At 45.2% G+C, this 26,392-nt stretch overlaps 1 protein-coding gene across 3 annotated transcripts; it reads right to left on the reverse strand.

The window, feature by feature from the left end:
- Window positions 1-733: 733 nt before the first annotated feature.
- LOC129540800 (cytochrome P450 4A24-like) lies at window positions 734-12,706 on the reverse strand. Of its 3 annotated transcripts, none has more exons than XM_088834834.1 (12): window positions 12,512-12,706; window positions 9,782-9,923; window positions 9,109-9,153; window positions 8,542-8,669; window positions 7,464-7,588; window positions 6,944-7,002; window positions 6,399-6,505; window positions 6,125-6,315; window positions 5,895-6,028; window positions 3,986-4,050; window positions 3,765-3,841; window positions 734-929 (listed from the first exon to the last, which is right to left on the reverse strand). In XM_088834834.1, exons 1-12 carry the CDS (start codon window positions 12,704-12,706, stop codon window positions 734-736), a joined length of 1,464 nt encoding a protein of 487 aa, XP_088690960.1. The 3 variants fall into 3 exon arrangements, with proteins under 3 accessions (XP_088690960.1, XP_055258188.2, XP_088690961.1); XM_055402213.2 differs by having other exon boundaries at window positions 6,944-7,098; XM_088834835.1 differs by lacking the exons at window positions 6,125-6,315; window positions 6,944-7,002 and having other exon boundaries at window positions 5,895-6,059; window positions 6,378-6,505.
- Between the last annotated feature and the right edge of the window lie 13,686 nt (window positions 12,707-26,392).

A 26,392-nucleotide genomic window follows, 5' to 3' on the forward strand; every position in this document is an offset into this window, starting at 1 on the left:
ACAGGAGAGAACAGTGGCCCAGGGCAAAAGGAGTCAAACAGGATTCAATAGGTCCAGTGATGGCTCCCCAGGTGTTCTTGTCCTAGTTCCCGGAATCCCAAAATAACCCTGTTTGATCTGCGTTCCCCAGGTAAGCATAAAGTCTTGATGAAAGAGAAGGTTATGTGAAGACAGAAGCAGAGGGACATTTGAAGATGCTGCTGGATTTGAATGTGGAGAAGGGCCCAGGAGCCAAGGAATGCAAGGATTGAGGTCTAGATGCAGAAAAGGCGAAGAGCAGTATCCTGTCCAGGTCCCTGGATGGGGGGCCTGTCAACATCTTGGTTGTGTACTGGGAAACCCATTGCTGACTTTCTCACTCCAGAGCCATCAGAGGATAACTTTGTGCTGTTCTAAGATCCTAAGGCAGAGACAATTCATTTTACCATCAAAACGGAAGTGATTTCAGGATCAGACAGGCAGGCAGAGGGGAGAAACACAGGAGAACAGACAGACTGGAGGATGTCGGGTGATGAGGATTTGGGTGGACAGACAGAGATGCAGGGGGTCAGAGATGGGTGGAGACACAAGCAGATCGGGAGCCTGGAGAAAGGTGAGAGGAGAAGGGCAGAAAGTCTGCTGGACAGGAGGCAGGAGATGAAGCACGTGAGCAGGGGGCAGACTGAAGCAGGAAGTGGGCAAAGGGGCAAGGACAGGAGAGAGTGACAGCAAGACAGGTGGCAGGCAGGGGCCCTCAGAGCTTGTCCTTGTCCCCACCTGGATCAGAGAGCTTCCTGAGCTGCAAGTGGATCCCATTTTTGGATCTCAGTACAATGACTGGCATGGGCACAGGGACCTTGGAGGGATCCGGTGACACCTCAAAGCGAAGCAAAGTCAGGGCCATGGCCACCTTCAACTCATTCATGGCAAACTGCCTCCCAATGCAGTTCCTAGGTTGGGAGATAAAAAGGAAGTAAGCAGAGGCTCAGTAAGTAAGCTCAGCCCTGCTGAGCACAGGGAATCAGGGCTGTCCTCCAAGTGGCCCAGCCCTGATCTCTTCCTTATTCATCAGACTGAACTTGCCAGCAAAGCTCTCCCCTTCTCAGATTACAAAGCCCACCTGTCTAAGGACTAGCTCCTAACTCCTACTCCTGCTCTTAGCAGGAAAACCTGGGGAGTATCAGTGCTCTAAGCCATAGAGTCAAGTCAAGTGGATCAAGAACTGTGAACTAGTACTTTATTCACTCGTCCACTGGCAATTCCTGGTTTCAGGTCAGTCCAGGGCACTGTAGGGGCAGGGTGGACACCCTCACAGGACCTTACCACCTACGGTGGACAAACAGGCTGCACAGTTCCCAGGGACGACAAGACAGGGTTGTGCAAGGAATCAGAATGGCAACAGGGAGGCTTCCTGGAGAGGAAAGCGCTAACCACTCTGAACCTACTGGACCAATTCCCTCCCAGTTAATGGCCTGGCTTTCTGTACCCCTCAGCCCCTCAGTTAATCTACCTTTGGAACCTTCCCATTCTAATCCAGAAACGCCCCTCCTAATCATCCCTTGGGCTCCTCATCAGGCCTTTTCAGCCTCCATTCCTCCCCTCCCTCTAAAGCCACAGGAGCTCCAGGCCTGCTCTGTTCCGCATCACAGGGGGGACACGTCCTGGTGCCTCAGCTGCATCACAGCCCTCTCTGGATACTTCCTCACTCACCTGGGGTCTTTCCCTCTCTCTTGCTGACTCAGCGACTCTTGAGGTCCCCTCCCCTAGCCTTGCCGCTGCCATCCTCATGCTGCTGACTGCACCTCTTTCCACTCTGGACCCTCAAGGCACCATGGGTGTTAACTCAAGGACACATCCCATCCAGTGCCCAGCACAGTGCCGGATCATGCATCCTCCCACAGTCTGCTCAAGGAATGAATGAGTGAAAGATGGATGTGTGAATGATGTCTGTCTTGAGTAGATGTGTTGGTATGTGGAATGTGAGCCCTGGGGGATGACAGCTTTATCATTCCTGTGTTCCCATCTCCTAGCACTGGTCTTGGCACATGGATACATGCTTAATACATACTTTCATATTTAAACAATATTAATTGAATTGAAAACACTCAAGTAGAATGAGAGTACAAGAAATAATCAGTCTGACCTAGGAATCAAAACGCCTAGTCCCTCCTGCCCTTTAGTGGCAGCTGCATGGCCTGCAGCCATGTCTATCTACAAGGAAGGACTGGATCCTGGTGTAAACCAAATCCTAGAAACAATTCAGGAAGACAATTTGCTTCAACATTGTTCTGTAAAGGTTGATTCACCAGCTGAAAGTTTCCTAGATCTGTCAGAAAAAACTTGTTCCTACTAAATTACAAAGTCACTGAAGTTACTATTTCAGGGGACGTTCTGTAGCCTTTAAGATCTTCACAGCAATCATTTAGGAGTGTATCATCCAGGCTAACAGCTATTTCAAGGGTGCTTTATGTTTCACATGCAATAGATTTTTGAAACGCACGTCTCAAACACAAAATAGTCTCCCCTGTAGGGAAAGAGCACATTAGCCAAGATGGCGTTGTCAGGCGCTCTCGCCCTGCGGTCCTCACTGTTGCCTCAGGGTTTGTAACCAACGATTATGGAACAGCTGGACCACGTATAGCACTGCGTACATGCGTCACATGTACTCACTTGGACTCTGGCTACTTCTGTTATATGAGCTCCACCTGGAAAATCTCTGGGGGAGGTGTGTGCTACGCCTTTAGGAGTTTCACTATGAATGCCCTGGTTACTGCTGCACTGGGGCTACATTGGAGCAACCTCATGGTAATGTCATGTGGGGTTATGTTCTAGCTTTGCTATGGTGTTTACGGCTGCTGCTACGGCGGCTGCGTCACGGAGGACAGAACTGTGTTATGGCGGCCATAACACAGCCAGCAGAGAATAAACGTGTCTGCAGTTCTTAGGCTCCTCCAGTCCTCTCCCAGCCTCTTAACTGACGCTTCGTCTATCCTGGGTTCAGCAAACAGTGTGCACACTGTGAATTGTGAGATACTGGCGTCATGAGCAGGATCAGCAATAGAGTCCCCAAAGCGGACTTGATTGTCCCCACTTTAACATTTTTCTTACTAACATTCCTCTGTACAATCTGGGACTATGGTATCTACACTCTGCTTTTTGTAAAGAATTTTGCCAACAGAAAATATATGCCACAGTTATATTAATACACAGTCAAATCTATGTCGGATGTACTGCAGGAAGTGAGAACACACTCATGACTGTGAAACTTTCTTCAAACTACAACTATAACTGATCACATACATGACTTGAAGCCTCAGGACATGGAATTCCCAATCCAGGCAAGCATGACGAATACAGTGAGGGTGGACAGGTGAATTAAGCAGAAAGCAGTGGACTGCCTAGGAAGGTGGGAACAGTGAAAATCATCTTTTAAGGAGACTGAAATTGTGCTAACCAAACATGTTAGTTTAAATTTCATGAAGGCTTGTAATTCTAAAATGTCATTCTCCTAAAGTGAGGAAAACCCTGGATACTTTGGATTGGCCACTGACATGGAAATGTGGTCAATCCTTGTGGACAGTAGGAGGTCAGTGTCATTGTGGTGAGTCCTGAATACCTTCTTGTACTTGGATACCCACACCTCCTTCTCAGCCTATCGCCCACACCTCCTACTCAGCCCATCAACATACAAGGACAGAACTTCATGCTTCACATGTGAAGGTAGAGAGTCACACACATCAGGTAGCAACCAGTGACACTTCCTTCCCCCAGGACAGAGGCCTCACCTGGGTCCTCCTGAGAAGGGCAGGAAGGCATGGCTGTGTCGAGTAGAACCTGGCGCAAACCGGGTTGGGTCAAACACCTGCAGGGAGAGCACCGGGGCCAGGACATTTGGGGTCAAACCCCTCACATGAACCCACCGGGGGATAAGAGTCCCAGAGAGGGAGCAGGGGAAGGGTCTGGTGTCGAGAGAGCCTCCCATCTCCTCCCCCTATGTCCATCGTACCTCTGGGTTCGGCCACACCTTCGGATTGTGATGAAGCCCATAAATGGAGAGGGAGACTAAGATTCCTATGTGGCAGAGGAGAGAGAGAAGCCTGATGTTCTCATAGTACAAGGATGTGTGTCTTCACAAAAGTCCTGGGAGCCACAATGGGAGCACCCTCCATCACTCTGAATGACATGATGCTCTTGCAAGACAGGTGGGCGGGGCATGACAAAGCACATGATCACAGATTAGGGGTAGGTGACCACAACCCCATATTGAGAATTAAAAGAACTGCAAGGTTACACTTAGGAGCAGCTCAGGTGACAACTCACATTTATCGAGTGCCATCATGAACCTGGGGAATGTGCAAGAATCATTTAATCCTCACGCAAGCACTCCTGTCCTCACCAGCCCAAGAAGCACCTGAGCCTCAGAGAGGTTATGGGTGGGGTCTATGTTCCCACAGTTAGGTGGGAACAGGGCTGGGTTTCAGACCCAATGGGTGCTGAGTCAGTGGGTGGCCTCCAGCCATGGCAGGGCTTTCAGACCTCATCATCACCTGCTCTTTGCCATCCACCAGAGGGCACCTCAGAGACTAGACCCTCTGACCCATGACAGTGGAGTCTCTTGAGCTCCCTCCTTTATTTACAGCCCATGTGAAAGAACCATGCCTCCCCCTGCTTCTGCTTTTCTCTTAAGCCTTCATGATTCAAGAATTATAATTTTAGGCTCCATCATAAGACCACACAGAAGGGTCAACCTTTAATTGTTGAGCTTTGTTGCATTCAAGTTTTGGTCAAACATTTTTTTCTTTCATTAAAGGTTAATTCCTTTACATGATGTGTTGGTTTCTGCCATACTACAGAGCAAATAAGGCACAGTTATGTGTCTCTATATATGAAGAAGGAAATGGCAACTTGCTCCAGTATTATTGCCTGAGATGTCATGGACAGGGAGCCTAGTGGGCTACACTCCATGGGTGGCAAAATGCCAGACATGACTTGGCAACTAAACAACAGCTGTACCCCCTCCATGTGCACCTCTCTCCCCCTTCCCATTCCACCCCTCTAGGTCATCTCAGAGCATCAGTCTGGGCTTCCTTTTATATAGCAGCTTTCCACTAGACACATGTTAATATTTTACACATGATAGTCTATCTATGTCGCTGTTACTTTCTCAATTAGTCCTACCCTCTCCTTCCCCTCCTGCGTCCACTAGGCCATTGCCTATGTCTGCATCTACATTCCTTCTCTGCAAATATGTTCATCAGCACTATTTTAATAGATTCTATATTTACATGTGTGTGTGTTAATATATGATATTCGTTTTCTCTTTCCGAGAGCTTCACTCTGTATAACAAGCTGTAGATTCTTCCACATCACTGCAACTGACTCAGATTTCTCTCATTTTATACTGAGTAATATTCCATTCTGTATACAGACCACGTCTTCATTATCCATTCATCTGTCAGTGGACACCTAGGAGAAGGCAATGGCACCCCATCCAGTACTCTTGCCTGGAAAAGCCCATGGACGGGGGAGCCTGGTGGGCTGCCGTCTATGGGGTCGCTAAGAGTCGGACATGACTGAAGTGACTTAGCAGTAGCAGCAGTCAGTGGACACCTAGGTTACTTCCACATCCTGCCTATTGTAAACAATGCTGCAGTGAACACTGCAGCACGTGTGCTTTTTGGATTCCAGTTTTCCCAGGGTATATTCCCAGTAGTAGGATTGTTGAATATATGGTAGTCTTAATCCAAAGTTTTATGCAGAAGCATTTTTTAAAACTCATTCAAACTACAGAATAAATATTGTCTTCAGGCAGGCAAGAGCCAGAGCATCCAGGAACTGGAAATCCACAGGTGGATTACTGGTCTAGCATGTGGTCCTACAGAGTGCTTAGCTGAGTGGTGAGGTGAAGTTCATACCTGCAGGTAAGGAGCGCCCATCAGGGAAGGTGATGGGCTTGCTAAGCTCTCTGCTGATGACTGGCACTGGTGGATAGAGTCTCATGGCCTCCTTGATGCACATGGTGGTGTATGGCATCTGATCCAGATGGTCCCTGAAAAGAAGCCCATCTGAGGGCAGGCAGGACTGGACAACCAGGGATTCTCTCAAGTTCAGGTAGACAGGGTTCTTCCATCTCCAGGACACTCACCAGGTGATGGAGGTGCCATCCCCCAGGAGGCTCTGGATCTCTTCCCGACACCTCTGCTGATGCTCAGGGTGGGAGGCTAGAGCATAGAGGATCCAGGAGATGCCACTGGCTGTGGTGTCGTGACCCTCGAACATGAACGTGTCCACCTCAGCCCGGAGATCCTCGTCAGACAAGCTGCTCCCATTCTCCATCTGTGGAGACAGGGCCACAGTGCAGGTAAGCGCTTCCTGTGTGCTTCTGCCCAAAGGCTCAGGCCTCTTCTGCCCACACTCACTCTGGCAAAGAGGAGGATGTCCAGGAAGTCCAAGTGCCTCCTGCTCCTCACCTTCTCCAGCTCTCCCTCCTTCTGCAGGCGAGCCTTCCTCTCCTTGATCACTGCGTCTGTCCCAAAACAGTGGTTCCCAACCAAACAGAGCACTCTGGGGGCTCAGATTCTGCATTCACCATAACCCCATCTGCCCCTCAGGCCCAGTCTGGGAGCCAGGTGGATGAGGGTAAGGGTGGGACTGAGTGAGTATGTCAGGACTGAGAGCTCCAGCATCATCTACTCAGATGGGAATCCCCGAGTGACACAGCCCATGGGGGCTCTGCCTGAATGCTGCTGGGAGGGGTCTCAGTCAATCATCACTAACCTGGTGACTCCTGTAAATTCCTATTAAACACCTGGCACCCCAACCTCTGGGTTCTCCATCCCTGCAGCAGGCGGGTGTATGCCAGCTCCTGAATAAGAGCAGGAGTCTGGGCTCTGCCTAAGGGGTCAAGGCCTGGCCACATGAACCCGAGGAAGATGGGGGAGCAGCCCAGGATGGGGAGGAGAACCTGTGTGCTGATGGGCGATGTGGCAGGCCTGGCGGTTCCTGCGGCCTTCAGGGGTCAGCCTGTAGATGAGGTCATTCTGGTGGAAGCCATTCCTCAGTCGGGAAAAAATCAGATGACTGATGTCATTGATGGCCTGGGTGTAGGACTGTGCGTTCCTGAAGGGAGAGGACACTGAAGAGACTGGAGTTGAGGGAACCTCTGACCTGGAGAGGGACTGAGACTCTGGGTGGAGGACTCCTCAAGTCCACTGAGGCATTGTGATTTCCTCTTCATTGCCCTGGAGCCCAACCCCTGGAGACCTTCACAAGCATTCTGAGCGGCCAGGCTTCTCCCTGTACAGGAGTCAGGGACCTCTGACTGAGTCAAGGGTGTTCTGGGTGGAATCTGACCATGGTCCATGTCTCTCTGGAGAACGTTATTTTTTGTGCTGATAAGCATCCACACTGCCCTTTCTGATTCTCAGGTAAGTCCTGCCCAACTGATGAAAACAGGACCCTGCCTTTGAAGAGCTGTCACTGACCTGTCCGTCTGGATGCCGCCCTGGTGGCTGAAGGCGCACTTCATGATGGTGTCCAGGGTCATCGAGGAGACGTGCCCGAAGATCTCCAGATGTGAGTCCTGGCTGACGAGCTCCTCCCACTTGTCCTGTGGAGGGAGGAGGCACCGACCCTGCTCTGCTCCCCAGAGACCTGTGCTGCCAGGCCAGGCTTTCTCTCTGTCTCTACATCTTCAGATGAGATTTCCTCATTTCCTAAGCAGACATCTTTTAGCAACTTAGGGCTGTAACACTCGTGTGAAACGTGATGCCTATTTTTCTGAATCTTTCTTATGTATGCAGTTATATTCTCTTCTAATATCCTGACTAATCCTGAATATTTGGAATAAGCTATGAAAATAACCACCTTTGGCAGAGGAGATAGCATAGTTTCTCAGGGGACAAAGGGAGAACTTTTGTGTCCTGAGGGCTGATCTGGACAGGTGATATCCAACACTAGGAAGCAAATATTTCAAGGCAAGGAAAAGCTAAAGTGACTCTAATGGGGCTCCAAGACAGGGCATGAGCTACTCAACTCCTTTCATTCATCTAATATTAGCTAAGAACAGGTGGTACCTGGTCTGGATCAGAGATGATGTTTGTAAAGACCCAGCTCTCTGAGTGTAGACCTGGACTCATTCCCTCCTATGAATGGCTCAGTGATGTGCAGAAGCCATGGAACCCCAGCCAGAGCCCACTTGTGTGACATCCTGGGATGTCCACTCTGCCAACGAAGCTGCCACTGTCCAGGCCAGCCAGGGCCAATCTGAGCTGACCTCCTTGCACTATCCCACTGTGTTGAAACATGGAGATGGGAGAAGAGTGGACCCTGAATACACCATGGTCCTGATTTCTCTTGGTGAATAGAAAACTATGGATCCGCTGGATGCTTAGGTATTCCTCTGTCCAAACTATTTTAATGAGTGCTGTTTCATACTAAGTCATGAGTGCATCAATTTGGATGTCTTTAAACAATGAGTGTCTGAGGGACTTGAGTGTCTGATAGTGGACTATGTCAGCTATGCTGGATTCTAGTGTTTATGGTGTCAAGGGATGGACTCACCAGCATCACTCGGACAGAGTCGGCCATGATTCCCACGTAGGGCTTCAGGATGTCATAGTGGAAGGCTGGGGTCAGCATCCGCCGGTGCTGGAACCACGTCTGCCCCTCCAACAGCAGCAAACCTGACCCTGAACCACAGAAGGGTGTGTATGGGTATTGCAGAGACTAGGTCCATCTTGGGAGGAACCAAGGGTGTCAGGAGAAATCTCATGAGGGCAAGGGTCGGTGAAGTCAGCCCACTTCAGTGATGTGAATTTCCAATACGTCTGTCCATAGCATCTGACTATGACAGCAGTGAGGTCAAGAAACTGTAGGGGGGCAGGTGACAAAAGAACTTATTGAAAAGTCAGGATGGGAACATTAGAAAAGGCTGAGATTTGATGAGGAAGCATCTAGACTTGAGGAGGCTACAGCGCCATTACAAAGACTGATGGTATTATTATAAAAATGAGGTTTGATTCAAAGATGAGTGTGCCTGTCACCTTTTTTTTTTCCACTTACACAAAGAGACTGCTCTCGGTTAACCTAATGGGTGGGTGGTTTGCAGTTGTTTTTAAATGTACTTACCAATCCAGGGCTTCATGTATCTGATGGTACTGTTAGTCTTTGGGTCTGAAAAGTAAGGAGGGAAGATGGATGGGACCAAACATGGCAGACAGCCTCTAGAGTAGCTGAGGTCTAGACCATGGGCTCCCTTCCCTTCCTGGTGCTTGTCTAATGCCAGTCAGGCTGAAGCCACCACCCACTTGCCTCCCATCCCTGACTCTCTCTGTCCTGATAGTCACCGTGGTCCCAGGAAAGTAGCCTCAGTGTTGCGGAGCAGAACACCAAAAGGACTAAGATGGTGAATTGCCCTGAAACATAAACTCTGTTCAGTGCCATAGAATGAGACAGAATCTGTGCTTTTTCTACAATCGGTGGTGGTCTGGCCATCTCAAGACCCAGGACAGGCAACAGTGAATGGTATCCAACCTAGGACAGTGTGGACAGGGAATTGGCTCCAGGTCTGGGATTATCTCAATATGTTTGTAAAAAGACAAAAGACGTAAAAGAGAAACCAGCCCCACCAGGACTAAAGCATTTATTAATAGTAAATGCTGTCCTTATCTGGCTTTGGTTGAGAGGGTGTTTGGAGGATTTCCGGCCTTGGCGTCTGATGTGCCTGTGACTTGTTGGATTTCACACCCAGGTGCATGTACTCAAATGCAAGGTTATCTCCAGCTGAGGGTTTCCCTCTCACCTGATCTCCCCAGGACCATCTTCATGTAGTCAGGGTCATAGACGAATACAAAGGCCCTTGTGCCCCACATCCAGCGAACACAGGCCCTTGGGTATTTCTCTACCCTTTTCAGTAGGTGTGGCAGCTCACCCTCCTCTTCAAACTGTCACCAAGGGAAAGACACATCAATAACTTCTTTCTTTTAGTTCCAGAGCAGGACTGGAGGTGAAGGCCTGGAAGGGTACCAGGTGATCACTCTGGATCCATCAGCAGAACTGTCAGTTTAGAACTATTTCTTCTGACCTGGAATCTCATCCAACCCTGCAGGCTATCCACCATTCTCCTAAGATTGGATTCTGTCCCATGTCAAGTAGAGTTAAAGGCCAACACTACAAACTGCCTACAGTGGCTTACATCAAACACAACTCCATGGCTTGTGAAACATTTGGAAATATTTTCACACAGTGACATAATTGCTTGAGCAATTTATGATAATTGTATCACTTGGTAGGCTTCCTTGGTGGCTCAGGTGTTAAGGAACATGCCTACAAAGTGGGAGACTGGGTGGATGCCTGGTTGGGACGATCACCCGGAGAAAGTAAGCAGTTTTTTCATATTATTTGACTTATTTGGAGAAGAGATAGATATTTTAAGAATTGAATTTATACATGAGTTTCATATGCTATCCTGATCATATATATGTTTGATGCGATCCCAGCATACATTTTAATGTATATGAGTATGAAAGAATGTTTGAAATGTGTGTGGCTAAGTGAAAAAAATTAAATATTATACTGTGTGTAACATTATTTTCCATAATGAGTGTATGCACAGTTGTAGGACCGATTCTGCATGTACACATATGAGATGGTATTGAAATCTGATTTTGATATGTGGGTTTTTAATTTCAGATGCACTGACTAATTGTCAGAAACGTTTGTGCACTTCCCTTCTTGTAGTGGAATTTTTGTGCACCCCTGAGTGTGGACCACATGGCCTTTCCTCTCTGACTTTTCCCTCTCTCCTTTTCCCTGACAGGCTGGCGATTCCACAGGACCTATTGCTCGGCCCCCAGGATGCTGCACCAGCGCTCCCTGCACTGCGTCTACCTGCTCATCTTCCAGGTCTCTGCTCGTGTTCTTCCCTCTACCTGGTGGCCTGTCATCGTTACCACAGAGCAACTGCCTCTCCTCAACTTTGGTGACACAGTTTGTTTAGTTACCTCTGGATTTCTTGTCAGCAGTTGATCCCAGGCAAGTTCCATTTAGTCACATCGTCTTTATTTCAATGGCTTCTATGTCAGTCAGATCAGCCCTCTGCACTTTGGTATCTGATCTCTGCCTGCATCCTTCTACCATCAAGAGTGACCAGCTCGGATACAATCTGGCTACTCTGGGCCATGTCCCTTCACTGAATTTGTGTTTACTGAGCAGTAACTCTGTGCCAGACACAGATTCAAGGCACTAAATTAGGATGTGGCTCTAGATGTTTGTCTGTTTGGAGTCTGCAGGCTAGTGAAATAGACGAGAGATCAAGTGGCCGGAACAGGAGGGCGTCATGAAAGTGTGATGGACAGAAGACAAAGCCTATGGGGAAGCTTTGGGGAAGGGGGCCTAACTCAGACCTGGATGTTAGGAGAGTCTTCCTGCACTAGCTCTTTCTTTGACTAGTAATTTATCAAGATGCTTTCAAGGTAGAAACATGAACCCGAGGCAAGATTTCCCAGAAGAAGCTCATAGCTACGAAAATAGTTGAATCCAGTTATCACTGACTTGTGGGAAGGAGATGCAAGGGAAAAAGATTGTCCTCTCCACTCCTGGGAGACCCAGGATGAAAATGACTTGGGCTTGGTGCTTGAGAAACAGTCATAGGAGGGATGAGATCATTCTGGGGAGTGGGCACATGGGAGCCGAGGCCCAGAGTCTGGAATGCACAGGCAGTGGGGGAGGACCTTGAGTGACCTGGGGTGCAGAAGAGTAGGAAGGAGAGGGAAGAGAGGTGCTGGGCCAGCCCACGTGGGGCTTGGGCTGCTTCTAGTTCTTCTCTTTGTCTCCACTCTGCTCTAATCATGCTGCTGAGAAAGAGAGACCTCAGCTCTCTGCAACCTGTGCTTATCTCCTAAAACTTGTTTAAGCCACAGACCCTTGGTGGCCCATTTGCATGTGGCCCCAGACTTTGCTCTTGGCTCCCCAACCTCCAGGCTTTGGTGCCAGTTCTGGGTGGGCAGGTGCTCCCCCTCCCAAGCTGCAAGCTGCTCCTTTCCCTCCTGCCTGTCCCTCCACACAATCGTCTGACACTGCTCTGTGCAGGGTCTGTTGTGGGGGCTGAGGGTGAGCAGGATTACAGGCTCAGTTCCAAGAGCTCAGGTTCAGAGAGAAGACATCAGAGAGGCAGTTCTCCTCACTTGGCCCCATCATGGGGTTTCGCTCCTGTGTGTGGCCTCTGGTGTGGGTTTCTGGCACTGACCTTATGGGACTAGAAAATCCCTTAGTCTGAATGAACCAAGCTGGTTTGTCTCCATACCTGACATAACCCAACCCAGCAGGTAAGCCTCTTATCCTGTGACCTGACATCTTCTTAGATTCCTGTCTGTTGTCTCCACACACAGTGAACCCACAGGGCTGATCCATCAGACTGGACATCTGTGCTCCTAGGTGAGCACAGGGTCAGGTATGAACTTGCTGAGTGTGACCATGCTCTAGATCTCCGGCCCTCCCTGCCCTCCCACTCCCCCATCCAGCTCCATCCTACCTCTTTCTTGTGTCCATAGAACCAGTGGGAAGGAGGAGATGGGAACTGGTGAAGGGCTTTGAGCAGCCACTGTCTGTGCAGGTAGAGCTGTGCCGCCTTGAGCAGAAGCAGAACCAGGCCGAGCAGGGAGACCACCTGCAGGAGCCCAGAGACGCCGCCCAGGGCTCTGGAGGGGCTCAGTGCAGAGACACTCATGGTGCAGAGGCTTCTGGATCGCTGACTGCCCCTGACTGTGGCTGACCTCTCCTGAGCACCCAGCCTTATCTGAGAGGAGCTCCCCGCCCACCTGGGGGAGGGTGAAGGTAAAGGCAGAGCTCAGACCTGGGCCTCCAGAGTTGCTGTTCTTTTTTGTTTTTCGTTTTTCTTAAACCAATCTCTCTTTTGTTAAAAAATGTAAGTAATATAAAAAGAAGAAAAGGTTTATGAATTGATCTGGGAATTGGGTTGTTCTAGGAAACTGCAAACTCTCACATGCTTACAGTTTTGAAACCTTTAAACAGTTTGAAATAAAACAGAAAAGTAAATATTTTAAAAGCTTCCTGATGACTGAGTCCCTTCAGTGTTCACCTGAAACTATCACACATTGATAACTGAGTGTACTCCAATAAAACTGGGCTAGTGACTCAGAGGGTAAAGAATCTGCCTACAATGCAGGAGACCCAAGTTGATCCTTGGTCAAGAAGATTCCCTGGAGAAAGCAATGATACCCATTCCAGTATTCTTGCATGTAGAATTCCACAGAGAGGAACCTGGCACTTTACAGTCCATAGGGTTGCAAAGAGTTGTACCCTACTGAGTGACTTTTATTTCAGTAAGAAATTCAAAAGGTTAAAGAATAAACAAACAAGCTGTTTTTAAAAAAAAAGCTTCCTTGAATAGCATATCCCTGGGGTGTTGTCATATTTAACAGTGTGATATTGTTCAGAATCAGGTTTAATTCACTAGTAAAAATAGCCATGTAATACCCTGCTTGACAACATGAATCATTTTCATTTGTCCAAGGCAACTGAAACTTCCACAGGTTTTTGTAAGACAAGCTGCTCCCATTCTCCATCTAAGGAGGCAGGGCCAGAGTGCAGGTATCCCTTCCGGTTTGCTTCTGCCCAAAGACTCAGGCCTCTCCTGCCCACACTCACTCTGGCAAAGAGGAAGATGTCCAGGGAGTCCAAGTGCCTCCTGGTCTTCTCCTTCTCTAGCTGTCCCTCCTTCTGCAGGTGAGCCTTCCTCTCCTTGATCACTGCGTCTGTCCCAGAACAGTGGTTCCCAGCCAGAGATGAGGACTCTGGGGACCCAGATGTAGCCCCACCATAGCCCCAAATTCTTATCTCCATATGGCAGTAGCACATATGTGTTGAGGTGTGTGTCACATAAGATGAGTAATAATGTGTCCATGTGTCTGCAAGTGGGAATAGGCTTGGCTGTCGAAGGAGGTTTCAGCACTTGACAGTGTGTTTGTGCACTCTAGTGTGTAATGTGCCTGTCTCTGGGATTGAGCACATTATTCTAGGGGGCTGTATCTGATGGATGTTTGATGGATATATCTGCTTAAGAGGGAACTGTGTTGAATAGTAGTGGTGAAAGTGGGCACCCTTGTCTTGTTCCTGACTTTAGGGGAAATGCTTTCAGTTTTTCACCATTGAGGATAATGTTTGCTGTGGGTTTGTCATATATAGCTTTTATTATGTTGAGATATGTCCCTTCTATTCCCACTTCCTGGAGGGTTTTTATCATAAATGGATGTTGTATTTTGTCGAAGGCTTTCTCTGCATCTATTGAAATAATCATATGATTATCTCACTCTCACCACTACTATTCAACATAGTTCTGGAAGTTTTGACTACAACAATCAAAGCAAAAAAGACATAAAAGGAATACAAATTGGAAAAGAAGAAGTAAAACTTTCACTATTTGCTGATGACATGATCCTCTACACAGAAAACCCTAAAGACTCTACCAGAAAACTACTAGAGCTAATCAATGAATACAGTAAAGTTGCAGGATATAAAATCAACACACAGAAATCCCTTGCATTCTTGTACACTAATAATGAGAAAATAGAAAGAGACATTAAGGAAACTATTCCATTCACTGTTGCAACGAAAAGAATCATATACTTAGGAATATATCTACCTAAGGAAACAAAAGACTTGTACATAGAAAACTATAAAACACTAGTGAAAGTAATCAAAGAGGACACTAATAGATGGAGAAATATACCATGTTCGTGGATTGGAAGAATAAATACTGTAAAAATGAGTATACTACCCAAAGTAATTTATACATTCAATGCAATCCTATCAAGCTACCAACGACATTTTTCACAGAACCAGAACAAATAATCTCACAATTTGTATGTAAATACAAAAAACCTTGAATAGCCAAAGCAATCTTGAAGAAGAATGGAACTGGAGGACACCAAAATAAACTCAAAATGGATTAGAGAGCTAAATGTAAGACCAGATTCTATAAAACTCCTAGAGGAGAACGTAGGCAAAACACTCTCCGACATAAATCACAGCAGGATCCTTGAAGACCCACCTCCCAGAATATTGGAAATAAAAGCAAAAATAAATGAATGGGACCTAATTAAAATCAAAAGCTTCTGCACAGCAAAGGAAACGATAAACAAGGCGAAAAGAGAGCCTTCAGAATGGGAGAAAATAATAGCAAATGAAGCAACTGATAAAGGATGAATCTCCAAAATATACAAGCAGCTCCTGCAGCACAATTCCGGAAAAATAAATGACCCAATCAAAAAATGGGCCAAAGAACTAAACAGACATTTCTCCAAAGAAGACATACAGATGGCTAACAAACACATTAAAAAAATGCTCAACATCCTCATAATCAGAGAAATGCATTCAAAACCACAATGAGATACCATTTCACACCAGTCAGAATGGCTGCTATCCAAAAGTCTACATGCAATAAATGCTGGAGAGGGTGTGGAGAGAAGGGAACCCTCTTACACTGTTGGTGGGAATGCAAACTAGTACAGCCACTATGAAGAACAGTGTGGAGATTCCTCAAAAAACTGGAAATAGAACTGCCATATGATCCAGCAATTGCACTCCTGGGCATACACACCGAGGAAACCAGAATTGAAAGAGACACATGTACAACAATGTTCATTGCAGCACTGTTTATAATAGCCAGGACTTGGAAGCAACCTAGATGTCCATCTGCAGATGAATGGATAAGAAAGCTTTGGTACATATACACAATGGAGTATTGTTCAGCCATCAGAAAGAATGCATTTGAATCAGTTCTAGTGAGATGGATGAAATTGGCGCCTATTATACAGAGTGAAGTAAGCCAGAAAGAAAAACATCAATACAGTATACTAACACATATATATGGAATTTAGAAAGATGGTAACCTCAACCCTGAATACAAGACTGCAAAAGAGACGTAGGTATATAGAACAGTCTTTCGGACTCTGTGGGAGAGGGTGAAGGTGGCATGGTTGGGGAGAACGGCATTGTAGCATGTATATTATCATATGTGAAATGAATCACCAGTCCAGGTTTGATGCATGATCCAGGATGCTTGGGGCTGGTGCACGGGGATGACCTAGAGGGAGGATATGGGGAAGAGGGAGGTGGGAGGGGGGTTCAAGAAAGGGAACACATGTACACCTGGGGCGGATTCGTGTCAATGTGTGGCCATACCAACCAATATATTAATGTAAGGTAATTTGCCTCCAATAAAAAAAAGGGGGGGGGACACTCAGCCCAAAATATATATATAAAAAAAGAGGGAACTGTGGATTGAGCTTGGTGTGAGTATGTGCAGATGAAACAGAGGTTGACTCACCACCATCAGTTGGACAGAGTAGGCCATGAGCCCCACAGAGGACTTCAGGATGTCATGGTGGAAGGCTGGGGTCAGCATCCACTGGTACTGGAACCACATCTGCCCCTCCAAAAGGCGAGAACCATTCCCTGGCCCACAGATTGGTGTGTTCAGGGAAACTGGATCACAGAGGTGACTGGAGACTACATAGGAGGAACCAAGATTTTCAGAAGGAGGTGTGTCACAGGCAAATTCAGCAAGGCCAGTACATTTCTGGAAAGTGAATTTCCAAAATGGCTGTTCCGTTAAGATGTGACAGTTTCAGATAAAGGTTAAAAAAACATAGGAGAAACAAGACCTGCAGTCTGAAATGAGGACTACACTCAATATTTTGTGGTAACCATCAGGGAAAAGTTTCTGAATTCCTGTGATGTACACCTAACACTGCAGAGCAGGGTAAATCAAGAACATGGCAATAGAAGTTTTCAACAATACATTACAACAGCTCATATGTATTTGAAATATAATCACACTCTGAAAACATTTAATAATCTCTTTCTTCTGTTAATTGTTATTAATTATTCATTGTTCAGAAAAAAGTAAGAAAACCAATCATCTCACAAGTTTTATCCATAGTGATAGGCATGAAACAATCTCCTCCTTTCTCGTATATGAAGAATAATATTGGGCAGCTTACAGGGCTATTTTTTTATTCAATTTTTATTTATTTTATTATGTTTGGTTGTGCTGGGTCTTCATTTCTACATACACACTTTCACTGTAGTGGTGACTGGGGGAACACATCTGGCACTAAATAAGAAGAGTTCATGTTACTAAGAATGCTTGTTGTCTCTTATTCTTTAGATCCAAGAAAATACTTCAGAGGGTTGTTGCTACTATCATGACTATTTTTAATAATAATAATACTATGAACTGCCTTCCCTTCCTGATGACTCTCAGCTATCAATCTGTCTCAGTCATCACAAACTTGCCTCCCATCCCTGACTCTCTCAGGCTTCAAGGATGGCTGGTAGAGAGTCACGTACTGATGCTGTAGGGCCAGTCTCTGTCGGAATTTCACAGACCCGGGGGCATGAACCCAAGAGGGAAGCTTTTCTCCTGCTGGCATGTGGGTTTCACTCCGCCTGTCCTTCGCAGGACCACCTTCATGTCGTCAGGGTCAGAGGTCACAGGGCTAACCTTGCTCACCCACAGTAGTGAACACGAATACATGGGAATTTCTCTGTCCTTTTCAGCAGTTGTTGCTGTTTCTGTTCCTTTGGAACTATAGCAAGAGCAAAAAATAAAAAACAGCAGCAACTCTGTTTTAAGGTCTAGTGCTTGAGGTAAGGATGAATTTTGCACAGGCATGGCGAGATGGTTCTGAGGGTATCCACAGAGATTGAAGACTAGAACTGCTGAGCCAGACTCGGATCCAGACTTCCAATATCTCTCCAAACCTTGGCCTAAGATCTGATTTCGTTTCCTTCAATGTTTCTCACTCAGAACTGCCATTAGAACTTAACACACAGTGAGTGCTTGATAAATGTTCAGGGATTAACTCCATGGAGTACAAAACATTTTCATAGGTTTATGTAAAACTCAAGGCAAACCTGTATGAGGAGGGATTATTACTTGATCTTGTTTCACTGAAGAATGAGGAAACCCATGTAAAGGATATATACCCAGGTGAGCTCATTAAACCCAAAGCTGCTGACCCCAAGGTGTCCCTTCCCAGGACTCCTAAGACTCCCTGGGTGCCTCTCTTATCATGTTTCCATTCAATATTCTACTTGCTTGGTATCATGTTCACAGGCTTGCCTTTCATATCTATCATCCCTGTTTTTTGACTCAGAGTAGAGCATGTTCATAGGGATTAAGCCTCACTTTTCAAAGAAGCAATAAGTTCATGAAGAGGGAATGAGTAAGTGTAGGGGTGATGAGTGAGTTTAATACAAAATTCTGTTCACAAGTGTCAGATAGAATCAGAGCTAATTTAGGAAAGAAGGAAGCACAAAAATAAAGCTGGTTCTCAGGGGCATCTCACAGAGCCCAAGGGCAGGGGCAGCTGGGGTGTGGAAGGGGAAAACCAGGGACTGGAGGGCTGCCAGGAGTGCATCTCCCATTCTTTCTCTCTGTACATCCATGCAGACATCCCTCTGCAAGTGTCTATGGAGGCTCTACCTTGAACCAGACAGTTTTCCAGGGGTTGGTGATGCTGTCATGAATCAACAGACACAGTCCCTGTCCATCATGCACACTGGGTCTGGGCGGTGGAGGAGGGAATGTCTACCCTTCTGCGTTGGAATGTTTCCTCATTCTGTCACCCTTAAGCCTGAGGGGCCTTATTAAATCCTATTCTAAGACTCTGATTCTTACATCATGGCCAAGGTGTCCACCTGTTACAGTCAACTGTGGCTGGGGTGCAGGCCTTCCAAAGGCCCACCCTCTTGAGGGAAGTGATCTGGGAGCAAGTGAGCTGGGCAGACATCCCATAAAGTTTCAACCACACTGAATGTCAAGTACATGAAAGATTGGGTGGGTAGATGAGCTCAGTTGTTCTTTTATTGATACCTATATGTTGAGTACATGTTTTGGATCAATTGCCATCCTAGGAGCTAGAGATTCAGCAGTGAGCAACAGAATCCTTGCCTTTATGGAGCTCCTGCTCTAGTGGGGGCTGACAATCCTGCCCTGACCTGAGACATGTCTGCTTGAGTGCATTCTGAGGGCTGCTCTGTGCTCCAAAGTCATGACCATCATTTAATCTGCCCTGTTCTACTGATCCAGTGCAGGGACTGACCTTTAGGAGCCTCTTAACACTCCAGCTATATTACCTAGTTTTCTTGGATCTCCTCTGGTGAACCCAGAGATCTGGGATGTCATTTCTGATTGCTTGGTGCCCAGGAAAGCCAGATGCGTGTAAATCCTTCTTACTGGGCACGTCCTTTGTTCTACCCAATTAAGTTGGCATTCTAATTACTAACTGTGACAGTAACAGAAGTGTTTAAAAAAATCTCTGTTATAACAGCTAGAAATATTTGGCTGCCATTGCTCTATTAGACCAGCAGGAACTGAGAGAAGATTAAGCAACCCACTCTGTGTGTGTGTGAATCGCTCAGTTGTGTCCTACTCTTTGACACTTCGTGGACTGCAGCCTGCCAGGCTCCTGTGTCCCTGGAATTCTCCTTAGTATTGCAATTCTCCAATACACTCCAAAGTATAAAGGAGTGATATCTATTCCCTTTTCCAGAGGATCCTCCTGTTTCAGGGATCAGGCCCACGTCTCCTGCATTGCAGGCAGATTCTTCACCATCTGAGCCATTATGGAAGCATGATGAGTAACACAGTTGACATAAGAGAAATGGTCCACTTTCAGAGTCTATATACTATGCAATGGCCATCAGTGAAATGGGAACAGCAGTGCAAGTGTTTTAACGGTTCCATGTGTCAACCCTTAGCTCAGAAAGGTGACAATTACACCCAGAAAAGACCACAATTTCTCAAAATCAAAATAACCTGAAAATCTAATCCAACAACCTCTGTGAACTAACTGGGCTGTATGTCTCTCTCCGTGTCTGATTCTAACAGTCCCCGTCTTACCTACACTCTGCTGATGATGACTGAGACTCCTTCTCTTGCAAAAAGACTGGCCCCACAGTGTGCCCTCACCCCCTCTACACTCCAGCCCCGCCCCGCCACAGGGCTGAGTGCTGGCTCATTCAGTGGGTAGATCCTGTGCTTCCCCAGCCTTAAGTGGCTCATTTCTCTCTTCCTCTCTCTCCACACACCTGGGCTGAGCATCCCTCCAGGTCAGCCTCTGTGCTGTTTACAGGGGTACAGGAAGGGGATGATACCTCAGCCCCAGGAAACTCACAGCACACTGTATGAGGGAAGCATGCCCAGAGATAACTGGACCCAGTTTAAGGGCACAAGTCAAATATAAGCACCCTTTGCTTCAAGGCCATCCTTGAGGCTGATCATTCGGTCTGGGGATGTCAGTTTTAAGCATATTCTTGCGTTCCACAAAATGAAACTTGGTGACCCGCTCTACCTGACCTAATTTCCCACACAGCAGGTAAACCTCTTACACTGTGACATAACACCATCTTAGATTCCTGTCTGTGTCTCCACACACAGTGGACCCACAGGGCTGATCCATCAGACTGATGTCTGTGCACCGAGGCAAGCTCAGGTCCCAGCAGGGAGGGTGGGATTGAGGAATGGGCAGGGAAGCATCTGGAAGCCTGTGAGAACAGCTGAAGGTGCTCAGCCTGGAGAACAGGGAGGCTCAGGAAGGAACAGCTGTTGTCCTCAGCTAGGCTGCCACGACAGCCTCAGATTTCCCTAAGGAAGGGGTTTTTGACAGACCCGAGGTTACCAGCATAGGGCCTGAAGAGGACTGAGCTCCCAGGACTGGGTGAGGGGCCACCTGAGAGGTTAGCTGGATTTTCCCTGGGGACCATGTGATTGCTACACAACAAGACTTCGTCCTGTGGACTAGTTGACCACAACCTTGTTCCAAGAACCTGAACCATTCCTGCAATCCTAGTCCCCTGTCCTTCCCCTCCTACCTATCTCCTGGTGTGACTTTGGCTAATTAACAACTCTTTAAGCACATTTTTATAATCACATTGCAATGACTGGTTAGTCATGCAAGGCTTATCTGGGTCTTTGTGACCCCATGGACTGTAGTCCACTAGGCCTCTCTGTCCATAGCATTTTCCAGGCAAGAATGCTGGACTGCGTTGCTATGCCCTCCTCCAGATGATCTTCCTGACCCAGGGATCAAACCTGGGTCTCCTGCTTTGCAGGTAGATTCTTCACTGTCTCAGCCTGCAGGGAAGCTGTATGATCATATTGGAATGATTGGCTTTGCAATACCAATATATAATTACTTCTCCATTCAAATACTTGAGAATTTCAATGAAGTTTTATCTTTGATCTTAATTATGGTATTTTCCTACTAATAGGTTTATTTTGAGCTGAAACCAGAAAATGTGTTCACCTTGGACTACACCCCTCACTTTCCATCAGCCACAGAGGATCCAACACCAGTTTCAGTCCTACTTCACTGAAGTACTACACTTGTAGCAGGAGTAGTTCTAGTAATTCTTTTTATACTTTGATAGAAAACAATTATATCATCAATGATTTTACACTCTGTTGGGAGCCATTAATACACTGTTTGTTGAATTCTGTTCTTAAACAAAAAAATAGTATTTTAAAGCTTGTTGCTTTCTTCTGAGAAAACTTTAACTAGACTCTAAAAGAAAAAAGAAGTTACACGTGATATTACAGAAATACAAGTTACATAAGAGAATACTGTGAACAATTATATGCCTACAAATTTGATGACCTAGAAGAAATGGAAAAATTTCTAAAAGCATACAACCTACCCAGTCTGAAACATGAAGAAAAGAGAAAATCTAAACTTACTGATTACTAGTAAGGAGATTGAATCAATAATCAAAAACCTTCAATAAACAAATTGTCCAGGACCAGACAGCCTCACTGGTGAGTTCTATGAAAACTTCGAAAAGGAATTCATACCAATCCTTTTGAAACTCTTCTCAAAATAGAATAGGTGAAAACACTTCCAAACCCTTTATATAAGACCAGTATTACCCTAGCAACAAACGCAATCTCAAGAAAACAAAATTACAGGCCAATATATGTGATGGACATAGAAACAAGGATCTTCAACAAAATATTATCAAACTGAATTCAACAATAATTTAAATGTTGGAAGCATGAAAGGCCCCATGTACCCAAAGCAATCTTGAGAAAATGAACAAATCTGGAGGTATCATGCTCCCAGACTTCAGCCTATACTACAAAGCTGTAGTAATCAAAACAATACAGTATTGTCATAAAAATGGACACACAGATCATTGCCATAGAACAGAGATCCCAGAAATAATCCCACACGAATTGGTTTGATAATTCATGACAAGGGAGTCAAGAATATATGATGGGAAAAGGACAATCTCTTTAATAAGTGGTGTTGGGAAAACTGACTGTAACATGCAAAACAATGATGCTGAACCACAATCTTACACTTAACTGAAAATAGATTAAAGACGTGAACATAAATATCCTAAAAGGATCCTCAAAAGATCCTAAAACTCCTTAGAAGAAAACATAGGCGATGGTCTCCTTGGTATCAGTCTTGGCAATGACTTTTTTGGGTTTGACATCAAAAGCAAAATAAGCAAGTGGGATATAACATATAGGTCAAACTGAAAAGCTTCTGCACCACAGAGAAAGTGATCAACATCATGAAGAGGCAACCTACCAGATGGGAGAAAATATTTGCCATTCATATATCTGATAAAGAGTTGGTCTACAAAATGGATAGAGAATTCATAAAATTAATAGCAGAATTATATATCTGATTAGAAATGGGTAGAGGATCTGGATAGGCAGTTTTCCAAAGAAAACATTTAGATGGCCTATAGACACATGAAAAGTTGCTCAGTATCAATAATCAGGGAAATTCAAGTCAAACCACAATGAGTTATCACCTCACAACTGTTAAAATGCTTATAACCAAAAAGAGAAGAAATGTGTTAGCAAGGATCTTGAGAGAAGGGAACACTGTGCACGATGTGTGGCAATGTAACTTGGTGAAACCTCTATGGAAAATAGCATGTTATTTATAACGGCCAAGATACAGAAACAATCTAAGTGTTAATTGATGGACGGATGAATAAACAAAATGTTTATAAATGGATAAAACATGTATGTGTGTGTATATATACAGAGAGAGAGAGGGAGTCTTCCCCAGTGTCTCAGCGGTAAAAAATCTGCCTGCTAAGAAGGAGCCGCAGGAGACACGGGTTCAATCCCTCAGCTGGGAAGATCCCCCAGAGGAGGGCATAGCAACCCACTCCAGTATTCTTGCCTGGAGAATCCCCATGGACAGAGGAGCCTCGTAGGCTACAGTGTATAGAGTCACAAGGAGTCAAACACGACTGAAGTGACTGAGCATATATATGTATATATATATGGAATGTAATTCAGACATAAAAGGTAGGCAATCTGACTATTTGTGACAACATGGATGAAACTTGAGGGCATTATCCTAACAAAAATGTTAGACCAAGAAAGATCGTCCCACTTAAATGTCTAATCCAAAATAAAATAAAACAACTTTACTTACAGGAAAAAAAATTGGAGGTTGCCGGAGGTGGGGGGGATGGGGCTTAGGCAAAATGGGTTGAGTCAAGAAATTCCAACTGTCAGTTATAAAATAAATAAATCCTGGGGTGTAGGAGATGTAGGAGATTCTGGTTCGATCCCTGGGTCGAGAAGATCCCCTGAAGGAGGAAATGGCGACCCACTCCAGTGGGTTAGACTTAGGCTTTGTATTCATTATTCGTAATTAAAATGATGAGCAAGATGTGCAAAAAATAGGACAATCATTTAAAACTCTGCTTGTATCTTTTCTAAATACTGGAAATCTAGCACTAACAGACAAACCATTCCTGACAGGCTTCTATATTTTAAAAAGGGAAACAGAAGTAAGGCCATTCATTTGAATGTTTTTTATATTAAATAGGGGAAGTCATCTTAATCAAGGCCATAAACGTTAGCTCTACTCCAAAATGGGTTTGTTAAGGTAGCAAAGCCTGGTAATTGTATAACAATTAAACCTTTCTATTCGAGGGGAGATTCTTAACAATATGTTCATTCATAATGACTTAATATTAGTTGCCTGCATGTTCGAGCATGCCCAGTCGCTCAGTCCTGACCAACTCTTTGCGACCCCATGGACTACAGCCCTCCAGGTTCTTCCGTCCATGGGATTTTCCAGGTAAGAACACTGGAGTGGGTTGCCATTTCCTCCTCCAGGGATCTTCCTGACTCACGCGTCAAACCTGTCTCCTGCTGTCTCCTACACTGGCAGTCGGATTTTTTCCACTGCACCACCTGGAGAGCCCTATGACGAGCTATTCCTATTTAATTAGCCATAGCACTCCTAATATTAGTGGTACAAGAAGTTTTAGGGTGTGCATACCTTCAGAAAAATCTAGTTTATTGTCTTCGATGGAATAACTATACCAATTGCCAAAGTTGTAAGATATTAAAGAATCATACGCATGAGCTTCCTCTGTATTAATATTTATCATTGCTCAGTTCTTTTTATTTATTTATTTTTTTATTGGAGGCAAATTACCTTACATTAATATATTGGTTGGTTTTGCCATACATTGACACGAATCCGCCCCGGGTGTACATGTGTTCCCTTTCTTGAATCCCCCTCCAACCTCCCTCTTCCCCGTATCCTCCCTCTAGGTCATCCCCGTGCACCAGCCCCAAGCATCCTGGATCATGCATCAAACCTGGACTGGTGATTCATTTCACATGTGATAATATACATGCTACAATGCCATTCTCCCCATTCATCCCACCTTCACCCTCTCCCACAGAGTCTCAAAGACTGTTCTATACACCTATGTCTCTTTTGCAGTCTCATATACAGGGTTAAGGTTACCATCTTTCTAAATTCCATATATATGCGTTAGTATACTGTATTGATGTTTTTCTTTCTGGCTTACTTCACTCTGTATAATAGGCTCCAATTTCATCCACCTCATTAGAACTGATTCAAATGCATTCTTTTTGATGGCTGAAAAATACTCCATTGTGTATATGTACCAAAGCTTTCTTATCCATTCATCTGCAGATGGACATCTAGGTTGCTTCCAAGTCCTGGCTATTATAAACAGTGCTGCAATGAACATTGGAGTACATGTGTCTCTTTCAATTCTGGTTTCCTCGGTGTGTATGCCCAGGAGTGCGATGGCTGGATCATATGGCAGCTCTATTTCTAGTTTTTTGAGGAATCTCCACACTGTTCTCCATAGTGGCTGTACTAGTTTGCATTCCCACCAACAGTGTAAGAGGGTTCCCTTCCCTCCACACCCTCTCCAGCATTTATTGCATGTAGACTTTTGGATAGCAGCCATTCTGACTGGTGTGAAATGATATTTCATTGTGGTTTTGATTTGCATTTCTCTGATTATGAGGGATGTTGAGCATTTTTTCATGTGTTTGTTCGCCATCTTTATGTCTTCTTTGAGAAATGTCTGTTTAGTCCTTTGGCCCATTTTTTGATTGGGTCATTTATTTTTCTGGAATTGAGCTATAGGAGCTGCTTGTATATTTTGGAGATTAATCCTTTATCAGTTGCTTCATTTGCTATTATTTTCTCCCATTCTGAAGGCTGTCTCTTCACCTTGCTTATAGTTTCCTTTGCTGTGCAGAAGCTTTTGATTTTAATTAGGTCCCATTCATTTATTTTTGCTTTTATTTCCAATATTCTGGGAGGTGGGTCTTGGAGGATCCTGCTGTGATTTATGTTGGAGAGTGTTTTGCCTACATTCTCCTCTAGGAGTTTTATAGAATCTGGTCTTACATTTAGCTCTCTAATCCATTTTGAGTTTATTTTGGTGTATGGTGTTAGGAAGTGTTCTAGTTTCATTCTTTTACAAGTGGCTGACCAGTTTTCCCAGCACCACTTGTTAAAGAGACTGTCTTTTCTCCGTTTTATATTCTTGCCTCCTTTGTCAAAGATAAGGTGTCCATAGGTGCGTGGATTTATCTCTGGGCTTTCTATTTTGTTCCACTGATCCATATTTCTGTCTTTATGCCAGTACCATACTGTCTTGATGAGTGTGGCTTTGTAGTAAAGCCTGAAGTCCGGCAGATTAATTCCTCCAGTTCCATTCTTCTTTTCAAGATTTTTTGGCTATTCGAGGTTTTTTGTATTTCCATACAAATTGTGAGATTATTTGTTCTGGTTCTGTGAAAAATATCGTTGGTAGCTTGATAGGGATTGCATTGAATGTATAAATTACTTTGGGTAGTATACTCATTTCGACAATATTTATTCTTCCAATCCACGAACACGGTATATTTCTCCATCTATTAGTGTCCTCTTTGATTACTTTCACTAGTGTTTTATAGTTTTCTATGTACAAGTCTTATGTTTCCTTAGGTAGTTGTATTCCTAAGTAATTAATTCTTTTCGTTGCAACAGTGAATGGAATAGTTTCCTTAATGTCTCCTTCTATTTTC

Source organism: Moschus berezovskii, chromosome 4 (genome assembly GCF_049115385.1).
Source record: "Moschus berezovskii isolate FMDL1 chromosome 4, NW_MosBer_1.0, whole genome shotgun sequence".
Lineage (NCBI taxonomy): Eukaryota > Metazoa > Chordata > Mammalia > Artiodactyla > Moschidae > Moschus > Moschus berezovskii.